Source organism: Magnolia sinica, chromosome 2 (genome assembly GCF_029962835.1).
Source record: "Magnolia sinica isolate HGM2019 chromosome 2, MsV1, whole genome shotgun sequence".
Lineage (NCBI taxonomy): Eukaryota > Viridiplantae > Streptophyta > Magnoliopsida > Magnoliales > Magnoliaceae > Magnolia > Magnolia sinica.
Window position 1 is genome coordinate 866,036 of NC_080574.1, and position 13,262 is coordinate 879,297.

At 39.0% G+C, this 13,262-nt stretch overlaps 1 protein-coding gene across 1 annotated transcript; it reads right to left on the bottom strand.

Moving 5' to 3' along the window:
* Positions 1–6,876: 6,876 nt before the first annotated feature.
* On the bottom strand, positions 6,877–12,671 carry LOC131237983 (agamous-like MADS-box protein AGL65). The gene is made up of 9 exons (XM_058236115.1): positions 11,916–12,671; positions 11,157–11,216; positions 11,048–11,066; positions 10,875–10,939; positions 10,772–10,787; positions 10,596–10,657; positions 9,877–9,937; positions 9,713–9,760; positions 6,877–7,274 (listed from the first exon to the last, which is right to left on the bottom strand). Exons 1-9 carry the CDS (start codon positions 12,107–12,109, stop codon positions 7,032–7,034), a joined length of 768 nt encoding a protein of 255 aa, XP_058092098.1. The 5' UTR covers positions 12,110–12,671; the 3' UTR covers positions 6,877–7,031.
* Between the last annotated feature and the right edge of the window lie 591 nt (positions 12,672–13,262).

The following is a 13,262-nucleotide window of genomic DNA, read 5'->3' on the forward strand; positions in this document are numbered from 1 at the left end:
CTAAGCGCACTTAAATTAAACACACCACCTACACATTGGAATCCGCCGTACATGCAGCAGCATAGCCCCACCATACAAATGATTATAGGATCCTGACCTTTGATGAATAGACATAAGGCAACACCCAGATCCATAGCTCAACTGGCAGACTGAGTGGAGATACCTCGTTTCAACACTTGAGGCCTTGATATCGGTCCCAAGTTGACATGGGTGTGTACTAACAAGCTAACCCAAAAAAAAAAATAGACATCAGGCTAGTTTTTATTTTTTAATCTAACCGTCCTTTAGATGTCCATGACCCAGTCAGTTAAGATCATATGTTTAGTAAGATTTTTTTTTTTTTTTTTTTTTAATGACCCATGTATTGTGTAACCCCGTGCTTCGAACGGTTTAGTTTGAGGCCAATGATGGGTACATGTCGGTGTGGATGTGGATGAATTATCAAACTCCGGCGGAGCATCAAAGCGTTTCCCTTTTTGTCTTGTGTTTTGGGTTGTTGAGATTTTTTTCCTTATCGGGTTTATAAGCTCACTGTAATCTTCTGGCAATTTCCAATGTGAAGTTGTTACATTGTGGTATCGACATTGATGCGTGTGGCACTGGCAGCAACCACACGTACTGCTCGTGGAAGCGGTCCAACCCTTGTGGCCCACCTGTGCAGGATCCAAGAATCATATCATGGGTGTCCCACCGTGTAAATGTCTTCTCTCAGAGAGATCAGAATGATCTGATTATCAGGTGGGCCACATGTGCACTAAACTATGAACAAGTTAAAGCGAACACGTGTGGCCCACCTGATATCCAGATTAACTTGTTTTTTAGACAAGGCATCAACAAACGAGGTCCGCATGATGACCTGATCTGATGGGATTCTTAAGGCCCAGAAATAAACGGTTACAGATGCGTTCACAAAAATCCACTGTTTACTGGTTTGCTCTCTTTACATTAGTTAATGCTATTTACTTAGCTAATAAAGGTTGAGAAAAACTTGATACTCGGGCATATAAATAATTTAAATTAAACTGTCCAAAATTTATGGGTCTTAGTTTAAATTTACCATCAACTAAAATTACTATAATTTGATTATATAACTATAGGATTTGGTAACATTTATTGGATGGTTAAAAATGTCAATTATCCAATGGTCCAACAAACAAGTTTACAAGAATCAAATATTAGGATTGTTCAACCAATCTCTTTTTTAAGGACTGTTGCCTACTGACACAAGGTTCCCATTTTAGTCGCTTAGGTAATATATACCATATGTACAATTTCTCAGGGTCTGTATATCAATCATGACACTCTGCCAGAGCATCAAATTTAAAATGCGTGTGCCATCGGATGGTGGGAACCAGGCACCGCATTGAAGCTGTCATTTGGGGCTCGCGTACTTTCAAAACCTTATGCAGATGTGCTGGTAATAAGCAGCTGAAAACTAGTCCATTTGAGGAATGTAATTCCACTCGTGAAAGGGGAGTTTTTTGGTACTCTTTTACAGTGTGCTGGCTGATAACATGCACTAAGTATTAAACATTCCACACGTAATAACTCAAATGAAATTTACACTGTCCAGATTGTTGTGACCCAGAACAGGTAGGTCATAGGTAAAAATTCAATTTTATTGGATGATCCCAATCTTTGACTAAATGTATCTTATTTGATGAACAAAGGCCATTGGATATCTTTTGTTTCGCCCATCCATTGAGTGCCCATCAATTATCCAGATGTGAAATCAAATCATCATAATTTTTGGTAGACCATCAATCTAAATTAGGACCCACATTTAGGATGGTGCAAGGCAGTCTTGCATTTTTTTCAACAATCGAACTTCACCGGAGTATGAAGGGTTGATCTCTATCTTAATTACCAATTTAACCCTGTGGCATGTGGGTGGCAGAACTAACAACTCATGGGGCGGAAGTGGATTTCGATTTACCTTTTGTTATCTCTAATACAGTCAATTTTATGACCTTAAATTGTAATAGTAAAAGATATCTTAGTTAGAAAGAAGGTTAAGGTGACATTGAGTCCTTAGTAGTAGACTCGCAAGAGTTTCAACATGAGGTCATGGGTTCTAAGTAACCAATAGTGGTGAAATTCCACTATGGTGTGAGTGCATGTGAAAAAAGAAAGGTTAATGTGATGTTGGCAGATGGATATTTTGACTATGGGCATTTGACTAATAAATTAGAGTTGTAGAAGAAAATATTACTTTATTTGTATAAACAAGTGGATGTGTATATGATAAAGTTGTTGCAACAAACTTGAAGAATACAACAGTCTTCAATAACAACTTTTGAAAACCCTTATCATCTTTGATGCACCTGTCTGATTTGCTGCACCTCTCCATTCAATTCTCTTCTTGTCGGTGTTTCTCCTGATGGTGATTCTGTTTCTTACTATAACTCACTAGTCTAATCAAACTCCACCTCCCTTTTCTTCTTCGAGGCCACTTCCTTTACAGCTGTTGTGGATGAGAATATCCTGCAACTAGCTTTCTGTTGGGCCCACCCTGCTGTTTGTATGGCATCCAACCTGCCAATCCGCTTCGCCTCACCATGATAACAGGACCCCAAAAATTCCAATTGATTCATCTGTTATCGCTGATTGGAACATGAGCAATGGCTAGGGATCTGGATCAAGGATTGGAAATGCATACATAAACAAGTTACTAAATTGAAAACCATAAAAGATGGTATGGATCAAGCACATACTTTGAACCATGTGATCCAGAAATGCATGGTCACACTTGAGAATGCTTGGGCCAAATGATGAAGGGCCACAATTTGGTTGTCCATTCATCCATCTTATGGTGCAGATCTCTTTATTTCTCTGTCTATTTGTGTGCTGAGGATGTGTCGTTCCTTGTGCTTTAGAGCTAATGAAGAGGGCTAAGAGTACTCTATTTCTAAATTTTGTGTTTTACTTGAAAGACTAAATGCTACAAGGACTTACCCTATTTACATTAACCAATTAATAAGATTTCTTGAACTGATTAGAGTTGATTTAACTTAAACATATGGAAAAATCACAAGCATGTGGCTATAAGCCACACCTACACATTATGCAGTTGACATTGATGATGACGATGACTATGGTGATGATGGTTGCTAAGCATTATATCAAATCAACAGTGGTGGGCGGCGCCATTGCTTTATACATGTCATGCACCCAAAATCCAAATTGTCCAATTAGTAAAATCAATCATAAACTGTACAGATTTCCTAAATCAATTGCAGACAATTAATGGATATTTGTTTGTTGAATTTGGATCCTTCACGACTTTTTTTTTTCCACTGGCCATCAGATGTCCACCAGTTACATCATCTAGGTCTACATCCATCTACAGACTACAGTAAGTATTTTGTTGGTTCATATTCAAGGTAATGGCATGCGTCCAGAGGGAAAGGTGCCTCTGCATTGTATTGTGGTATAACTGCCCAGCTCCTATCTTTCCCACAAGATAAAAGTATATTGCAAGTTGGAGCCCAAACAGTCCATATGAATCATATGAATCATGTGTGTGGTTACAATTTGGAGTCCATCACTTTGTGTTAAGATCTCTCTCTCTCTCTCTCTCTCTCTGACACACACACACACACACACACACACACACTTGGGTGTTCTGAAATTTATATTTTCGATTTGAATTTGTATCTCTTAATTGGAGAGGAAACCTTGACAGAGGAATGCACATGGCTGTCCTTTGGTTGGGTCACCTTTCCTTTTCAAATGGGTCCATTTCATGCCCTCTTTAACTTTCAACCTGATGTTTTTTACTATTTATAGTGAAGGAATGAATTGTAAATATGACTCAAGTCCATGTGCCAAAATATATTCTGTTTGGGTTTCAGTCTGCCAGATGGACCCACCTCAGGATCTTTACATTCAACTGGGCACTTTTAAACTATAGGGTACAAACTGTTTATGACCGCATCTTTGCGAAGTACAGTAGGTTTTAAAGTCTGACAAGTAGGGTCAAGTTTCGGTAATTCAGAACATTGATCTGCTGTCTGATCATGGATGGAGTAAACCCCCTGAAATTCTCCTTGATAGACAATGTTAACAACCTTTTGATTTGTGGCATATGGACAGGCAGACGGTTAATGAGAGAAATATAACAGCAGTCTACATTCTACTGAAAATGGTTATAATATTGGTTTTGCTGGAATCTCCTAATTTTGGTGATCTTGTGGCATTCTACATACACGGTCTGACTCGACAGATCAATTGTTTGGATTGCAGAAACATAGGCACCACTTGTCAGAATTGAAAACCCACGTTTACCTTGCAAAGATGTTGGCATCGGCATGCATCGAACAAGATGTGAGAGCTCAGTCCGGTAGTGCAATCTCAGTTCGATGTCTGGGACAGCCTATAATGAATGGTCCAGCTGGCCATTGGCCCAGTCCAATCATCAAGACGGCCACCATTGAACGAAAAGAATGGACAGTTTAAACACACTTTGAGCAGTTCCCACATACATGTGTAGTTTAAAGACACCCGTTGGATATAGCATCATGTTCAATGATCCAAACTGTTTACTTGATGTGAATTACCATGGATGGAAGAAACCCAAAAGAAAATTATTAGATTGAGCAGTTTCAAGCCTCTGATGATCACTTAACTTTTCTTCTTCTTCTTCTTCTTCTTCTTCTTTTTTCCCATATAGGACCAGCCCTAGGCCCCGCCAGGGACTTCTCTCCCTGATTAAGGGCCAGGGCCTTTCCAACCCAGACCCAGCCCCAGCACAACTCATCAAACTCTTAACCAAAATAGCCTCTTAAGCAAGAAAACACTGCTTCCTCAATAACAATTGTTATGGAAACCGTGCATAAGTTTCTTTTTCTTGAGGAATCACACAATGCCAAGGCTGGGTTGGATGGTCAGGCATCATCATTGATCCCCTCAACTTCGCGACAACTCTGGAGGCAAAGGGAAGGAGATTGGCATTGGCGGCAGCAGCAGCAGCAACAACAACAATGTTTTCCTTTAGGAAATCGAAGGGTTGATTTTGGGGTCAATTCGAAGTTTCTTGAACATTGATAATTACTTAAATTGCTTAGGCATGTTTGTGGAGCCCATAAAAGAATGGGTACAACCTGTCTAAATTGATATGACTAAAACTAGAATTAGATGTTTGAAAAGACACAGAAAACAATGAAATTAACACCATCTCATCTCTTTCAATAATGGATAGACTTCAAGAATAACCCAAAGAATTAATAGGTGGCTCAAGCAAACAAACCTATTAAGTGTGAAAGTGGGTTTCATTTTGCAGGGAGATTGGCAATGTTGCCAATCTTGGGCTTTGGCCTCCACCACAATGTGACTGGAAAAGGTCCCTTTGATAACACTTATCCAACACCTTTTCAATCTAACATTCAAGGGTTTCTAAAAGGCATGGGAGAGATGAATGCATTCTTTTTTGGTCTAACCGTGTAATGTGTCTTTTGTTGTGACATGAACAGTTCAATTGAAAGAAGGTTTCTAAAATGTGGAGGGAAACTAGACGAGTGACTGCATACTCTTTACTTTATTAGCATTCATTGCTTCTCTCAAGAACACATCTGTTACGGTTGAACCATAGTCATGGGTATTCATGGGTTGGTGGATTTCTTACAACACATGGCTACATGGTTTTCCCCGTCTGCTGCTTTTTCAAATAATAGGTTGCCTAGCAGGAGGAAAAAAAAAAGAATAAAAAGAAGAAGAAATTTCCATCACCCTTCACAGCTAAAACCATCTGATTAACACAGCAGGAAAGCCTTGAGAAATGATGCATATACATATCTGACTATTATTTGAATGCAATTTACAGCTCCCGTAATTGAGGAATAAATAAAGGAAAATTTCCTCTCTCTCTCTCTCTCTCTCTCTCTCTCTCTCTCGTGTTTTAGTAAAATCATCGTCTGAAAAACCCAGATCACATGTGATCTATGATATGCTCAGCAGCATGATATTAAAAGTTCCACATTGCTTGAGTGACGCCTCTGCATGGTGTAAAGAATCAATACACTTCTGTGATCTGTCTAAGGTCAGTGTGCATGTACAATAACCACCAATTTGGTTGAATCAGGGCTCCAACGGTTATGTGGAGAAGTAGAACATCCCAACTTCAAAGGGTCAATCAATATCAACGCAGAGTACGTGACAACCTATTGAAGATGGTCACAAAGTCCATGGTCCAGCCGGATAGGTTGACAAAAAGAACCACTTTCGAAATTCAGTTCAGTTGCTACAGGAAGCAATCAAAGAGAACAATGGGAATTTGAGGAATGATGGCTAGGACAAATGAGATATTAGTTCAGTTTGAATCATGCTTCGCTATTGAAAGCGGGCCAATCCCTAATATGCTTTTATAGTGGTCGATGATCTGTGTAACTTTGATATGGACACATGGACGCTGCCACAGGTATCAAACACTACAACCATAGAACACATCCATTTTCATAGAAACACTAAGAATGGAGATACCATACTAAAGATAAGATTTTACATTATTACGGTGCAAATCTATTTGTGTGGCCACCTATGATCAGGTGGACCATTAATATGAGTGATCCACCATGGATTGGGCATGGCCACATTAACACCCTAATCGGATGATCACAGCCACACAAATGAAGTCCAGCAAAATGGAGGGCAAGACAAATTTTACTCTCACGGCTCGTTTGCATGACCTTAATTGCACGGATGTAATTATCCAATCATGCAGGCAATGTGCAATCTACAGTGTATTCCTCTTTCTAGTCTTTGTGGGTCATAGGTGGGGGAACACATGGGCCCCACATTAGGAATGCCAACCATAATAAGGTTCAAAGAATTTGTGCAGTATAATAGACCCTATAAACAATGCCAACATCCAGAAAAAGATGCATCAAGGATCTTCTGCCAATAGCCATGATGAGACATATTCCATGTGTTAAAAAATGGAGTTCTTGTTACATAAAATAGCGATTCAAAAATTTTCCAAGTTGAACGAAGGCAATACAATATTTCAAGAAATCACCTGAGGGTATGAGTGTTCATCAAAGATGGCAAAGGCACAAGGTTCGGATGTGGAAGCCCAAATCGGATGGCTGGCATTGTATGCAGGCCTGGTTGGTTCTAAGGCATTGACTTGATAATCTATAGGTGATTCTTGTTAAGTTCATCTCTGAATCTATGAAGCACTTTTCACAAAGGAAATTGAGATGGTAAGATTGATATGGGCACTGGCCTCCCACTTGTAGTCTCAAGCACGCATTTCTGCTCAACTCATCCAGGGAACACTCTTGGCATTAACTATCAATCTCAGTTTGCTTTTCAGCGCCATGGTAACCTGAATAACTCAAAATGGAGGGGCCTGTAGAGCCATTGATATCTCTAAAACACCAGAGTCAAAGCCAATTATAGATATCATTTAATTAGTGACAAGAAGCACTTGGAAGCAGAAGCAGCAAGAGAGTACAAAACAAGATATGTTAGGACCCAAAGCATCAAGGAATGAGATTTGATCAAGAGCAGTTTGTTAAGAAAACTCCAATGTTTGAAGTGGGAGTTATTAAAGAGCATATCTAACCATGAAATGCTACATACTAATCTGACAAAATTTTTAACCTTCAGAAATCTCAAACTTTAGGTGGATCAAATCCACTCTTCGAAACTTAGACTAATAACTTAGTCTTCCACTCTTTTGATTTTGACTAATCAGTTCATCTTTTTATCAAGTCAGGATCCAAAGTTTGTACTTGAGAACCAAAAGAACCAAGATGAATCAGCTGAGATCGGAGTAAATCAGAGGGAGTTTCTGACAGTTGAAATAGTATCATCAGAGAAATATTGGTTGCTAGTCACAGTTACTGACCATAAAACTAATATCATTAAAGATGGTTTGCTGCCTACTGTGGCTATATCTAAATTAACAAGATCATTTAGTCGGTTGCCATTGCTTTGACTTTGCAATTCAATCATTGTTATGGGTGATGCATTAGAAATTAGAACCTTGAAAGAACCACACCCCAGGAGTAAAAAATAATAATAATAAAAAAAAGACAGAAGAAGAAGAAGAAGAAGAAGAAGAGGCACTTTCACCGTAATACAGAACTCTTGAAAAACACACTAACCTTTGAGGCAGGAAGTTTGGGTCCTCAGAAAACATCATACGCTGACCATCATTTTTATGAAGCCAAGATAGGGATTGGGTTTGTTTCCCTCTACCCATTTCTAATGGTAAATGGATGCCATTCTAGAACTTCAAAATTGGGATAACATAAATAACCAATTTTCAGAGATATAAGACACTATGACCAACATGAGACTTTGCTAAGCCCACACACACATCCAAATGTGGTCACACATGCTAAACATGGCATGCATGGGACATCCAAGTAATGCATCAGGTAGGTGTAAGTGCATGTAGGGCGTGTAAACATGGACTATCAGGTAAGGACAAGTATAAGGGCAGTGTGGTATTCTTATAATTACTGTGAATAAAGAGTGTAAGCAGGCCATTTAGGATTGATAACAGACCAACCCATATCTCTCTCTTTTCCAAGCTCGATTTCTGTCGCATGTTCCTTTCTTTTATTCTCCACTCTGTTCTTATTTATTCGTCTCTGTACTCCAAATTGGGTGAGACCTAAAAGGCTGTACAGCTGGCATTTCTGGCCATACGATATGCAATGCATTCTTTGTGAGGATCTGAAATCAGATCATGCGGCCTGAGATCTTGTGTGTGATACCAGTTTAAAAGAAGAGTGGAGTCTATCTGGAAATCCTGGTGATCTGGTGCAGATCTGATGTTTGTGGGATCATCTCCTGTGTCGAGTTGAGAGTTGGAGTTGGACCAGATCCAGTATGTAATGATTAGATGCGGGAGCCAAAAGTGTCCTTTATTGCCTTGGTTCAATTATGGTATGTTCCAATGAATTAAACATAAGATGGACATGAGTTTTATTTTACATTGAGGCTATTTTCAAGTATAGTTAATCATCTTTTCCTGTGATGGTGAATGTTTTTTACACTTCATGAAAGATGGGAATGGTGGCACTGTGGTTACGACCAATCCTGTCTTTCATGACCGCACCAAACCTATTGAAGTTAACTGCAATTTTGTGCTCAAGGAGATTGTGACTCCATATGCTCAAACTTGTCACTGACCTGCAGATTTGTTCACCAAATCTCTCATACATGATCACATGAATTCTATTCTATACAAGCTGGGCATGGTTAATATTTATGTTTCAACTTGTGGGGGAGCGTTGAAATCTCAGTGTTTATATTGTAATAAAGAGCATTACCCTGCCACTTAGTGTTGCTAACAAACCAATCCAAATCTCTCTCTTTCAAGCTTCCTTTTTGTCTCACATTCCTTCCTCTCTACCTTTGTTCCTCTTTTCTTTCGCTTCTCTCCTTTCTTCTTCTTTATTCTTTTCTGTAATTTGTCACAGATCCCACCATTTAGATGGGCCAGCCAAGTTTGGTTAACTGATAAGGTGAATCACATCACATGAGTACATTTAATGTAGACTGTCGGCAATTTTTCTTTATGTATTTCTACTGCTCATCTAATGAATTGACTAACCTAATTTATGGGCCAGATCCACACAGTAGGACCCACAACATGGATCCCAAGTACCACACATGATTTTGTGTATACGTGTGGGGAGAAGTGTGTGTGGGCTTAGCAAAACCAAATGTAATGCCACAGTAGGGCAGCATTTCTTACCTGCCCGGTGCATTCTAGTGAGATAAATTGTTGCTTTCCGAAATCTTCCTGTCAAGCAGAATTATAAGTTATTGACTGTCAACATATAATATAGATTTTTCATGCAGAAAAGAACTTTATGACCAAAACATAGATGAAAATGGATACTCTTGAACAAGATAAACAAGAATGCAGCAAATCCAGGAAAAGGACTTGTCAATGACAGTCATGCGTGTAAGGTTATTCCTGATGGAAGAAGGAACGCCAAAAGGAATGCATAAGAAAAAAAAGGACCCCATCGTACTGCCTTTCTTCCCATTGTTGAGAGGTATTGTACCTATTTTATCTAGCTAGTAATGGAGTTGCTATTCCTTTGCTCGTGAAGGGTAATTTAGCCATTCACCTTCGGCAAGTAAATCATAAAATCCATAATCATTGGTGCTGAATCAAATGGACAATCAAGTTAATCTGGGATCTCTATTTTCCTCTCTCTTAGATCCATGACTTTCATCAACAACATACAATAACACCAATTTAGACACAATAAGCAGGAATCAGGGAAACAGACAGTAAAAATGCACTAATAATAGTTAAAGCAAACATAGAAAATTATCCTAATTACATCTCTAAATCAGCCCCATATCTTTAATCACATCAATCACATCCCCCTCATATCTTTAATCACATCTTTAACTTAGCCCCCATATCTTCTAAAAACAGTAAATTGGAATCCTTGATTTAAGCTCCCAAATCTATAAATAGCTAATCCAAAAATCAACACATGTTGGGCCCTAAGTGAGCTGTGGGGTTACATTATAGTTGGGCCCTAAGCGGACCTAGGTGGGCTGTGGGCCGTGGGCCTGCATCTTGTTGTTAAGTATCATAGCTACATCCAAAGAAGTACCTCAGCCTCTCCTGTACTTCAGATAGTTGAGATTGCAGTAGCCTTGACAGGTAACTCAATTCCTGTCCAAAGAAAACTCGTAAAGAGCTAAAATTTAAAGGAAATGAGGAAGATGAAAGTTTACCTAAACAGAACAAAAACTGCTGTTTCTAGTCATTATAATTTGTGATTTATACATCTTTTGTTTGTGTGCTGCAACAGAAACAAATAAATGTACTTACGTCAGGACTAGAGCTAATTCGCATGGACAAATACCAACTTCATTGTAACTTCACATACCTTGTACCCAAAAGGTCTTGTACATCAACATCACGGTCCAACTTCTTGAATGTCCTTTTTAGTGCCTATATATTTCAATGTAACCATTGAAGTGTTACACAAAGGCCCATTAAGATAAACAGTGTCCAAATTGAATTTGCGGAAGTTAACAATGTTACAAAGGAATGTCTCACTTCAAGGTTCTCCAGCTTCCTGCTCCAATGAAACAAGAACATTCATTTCTAAGGACATGGACATCCCCAAAAAATATATAAGATCATAATGTAAAACAAGTTTCTGTACCTTTTCGCCCTCTCTTGAGGAGTTAATTGAGCAAACTTCACAATGACCTCTTCAATATTGCTGAAAAATAACGATGGGAAGATTGGATAACAAGAAAAAAGAAACTATCTTTGAACAAGTGCAAGAAACTATCTTATCACAGATTTACAAATGCAATCACTTTATCTTGATATATGTGATGCCCAGAGGCCTATACACTGGCATAAAAGATTGTCTCAATGAGCAATTTTCTTCTTGATAGTCATCGCAAGGATCAGCTCGAGTTTATCTTTTATTGGAGATATATGCCTGCATCTGTCTATTTCTACCCAACCACAAATTGAAAACAGCAAGTTTCAAAATCAGTAGTTCCACACAACAGATTTGGTCATGGTTCCTCTTTTGCTTGCCTAACCCAGACACTATGTTTCGTAGACAGACAGTTTTATGGTAAGGAAAAAAAAGGGGGGGTTAGCAAACTGTATCAACTCCACCTGTACCACATCGGTAATGCACGCCCAAGCGGCACTATTCTTGGGATCATTTCAAAGCCAAAAGCAACTAACATCATGGTCAAAGATCTATAAAGTTATAGAAAATAACCAATGATCTATTTCTAAATATAGAGAAAGAAATAAACGCATCATGACATGTGAGAATTAATCGGCTTCATGAGTGGATTCTGAAATCTGATGAATTACAATGGATTTCTATCACGAAGTTGAATGCTAAACTCTTTCAAATATCAATCAGTCAAAAAGTGTAAGGAAATCGAGATACCGATGCTCTCCGAGGCAGAATGTGGGTTTGCTGGTAGGTGAAAACATGAGGAGGACGACATCTACATCGCAGATATCGCACGGTATCGATAACTCTCTGGCTTTCTTAAGAATCCCAGCCCTCCTTTTTGAGTATGTCACTTGCCGTCCACTCGCATTCTCCAATCTCTTTATCTCTAGCTTAACCTTTCCCATCCTACAAACTTCTACAACAAAACCACTCAATTCCTATCCTTCAATTTTCCCAGAAAAAGAAAAATCAAATCCCCAATTCCTAGAAATTCTAAAAATCATATGAAAAATCAGATTCAAATCTACAAGACCCAAATGGAGAATTTCAGGACTTTCAAAACCCAACACCTCAAATCTCAGCAAACGTCATCTGTAAAATGTACCCAAAAAAGAAAAAGAAAAAAAAAACAATTAAAAACTCGATACATACCATCTGAAAATTTGCAATAGAAATGACCAGAATAAATACTACAAACCAAATCAAAATCTGCGGAACCCAAATAGCAAAAACGCCAAAATTCACCGCCAGACAAGATATCAAGAAGGGTCCACGGAGAGAATTCGACCCTGTTCTAAACCCAATCGGAGGATTCAAAAGAAATAAAACCATAAAAAAAGAATCGAAAACTCAAAATTGAAAAAACCGAGTTGAGGAAATAAAAAAAATCCAATCAACCACAGAAAAAGAAATAATAAAGAAAATCTTCAATCAAACGATCGAAAAATGAAAGAAATACGATCATAAAAGAGATGAAATTAGGAAGAGATTTAGAGAGAGAGAGAGAGAGAGCGGGAGAATCGGGACACGTCGGACATCCCCAAACCGCACCACCGAATCATGGTTTTAAGACTCGGACGAGTCGTCCAGTCGAATCGGACTTGGTCGGACCCTGGTCCGGTTTGGTAGCACGAGTCACTATCCCGAGTGGGTCCGACCCACTTCTTGGTGATCCGGGCCCTTGATACGGTGTTCCCTACCATGCGCCAGAAATCAAGTAGATATCCAATACTCGTCTATCTTTCTTGAAAGTCGATCATTTCCATCTTAACCGTCTATTTGCAGGCCAGTGATGGAAGGGTTAGGATTCGCCAATCAAGACGATTTGTGGGGGAATCCCTTATCTAGCTTGATGCGGATTTCATACTGACACTGACACTGACACTGCCAGTAGCAACCTCCGCTACGCTCTGTGGGCCCTTCATGATGTATGTGTTTTATCTACCCGTCCAACATTTTGGATCATTATTTTAGGGCATGAGCTCAAAATTGGGCGGATCCAAATTTCAGGTGGACCACACCACAGGAAAACAGTGGTGATTGCCGCCCAACTGTTGA

What these genes read in the sequence shown, in the direction of transcription:
- LOC131237983 (XM_058236115.1), bottom strand. Translation starts at nt 12,109, where the DNA reads ATGGGAAAGGTTAAGCTAGAGATAAAGAGATTGGAGAATGCGAGTGGA. An exon ending in TTCTGCCTCGGAGAGCATCG is followed by an intron (nt 11,217 to 11,915) that starts GTATCTCGATTT and finishes GTTATTTTTCAG; the next exon opens with CAATATTGAAGAGGTCATTG. An exon ending in CCTGGATTTGCTGCATTCTT is followed by an intron (nt 9,761 to 9,876) that starts GTTTATCTTGTT and finishes TCTGCTTGACAG; the next exon opens with GAAGATTTCGGAAAGCAACA.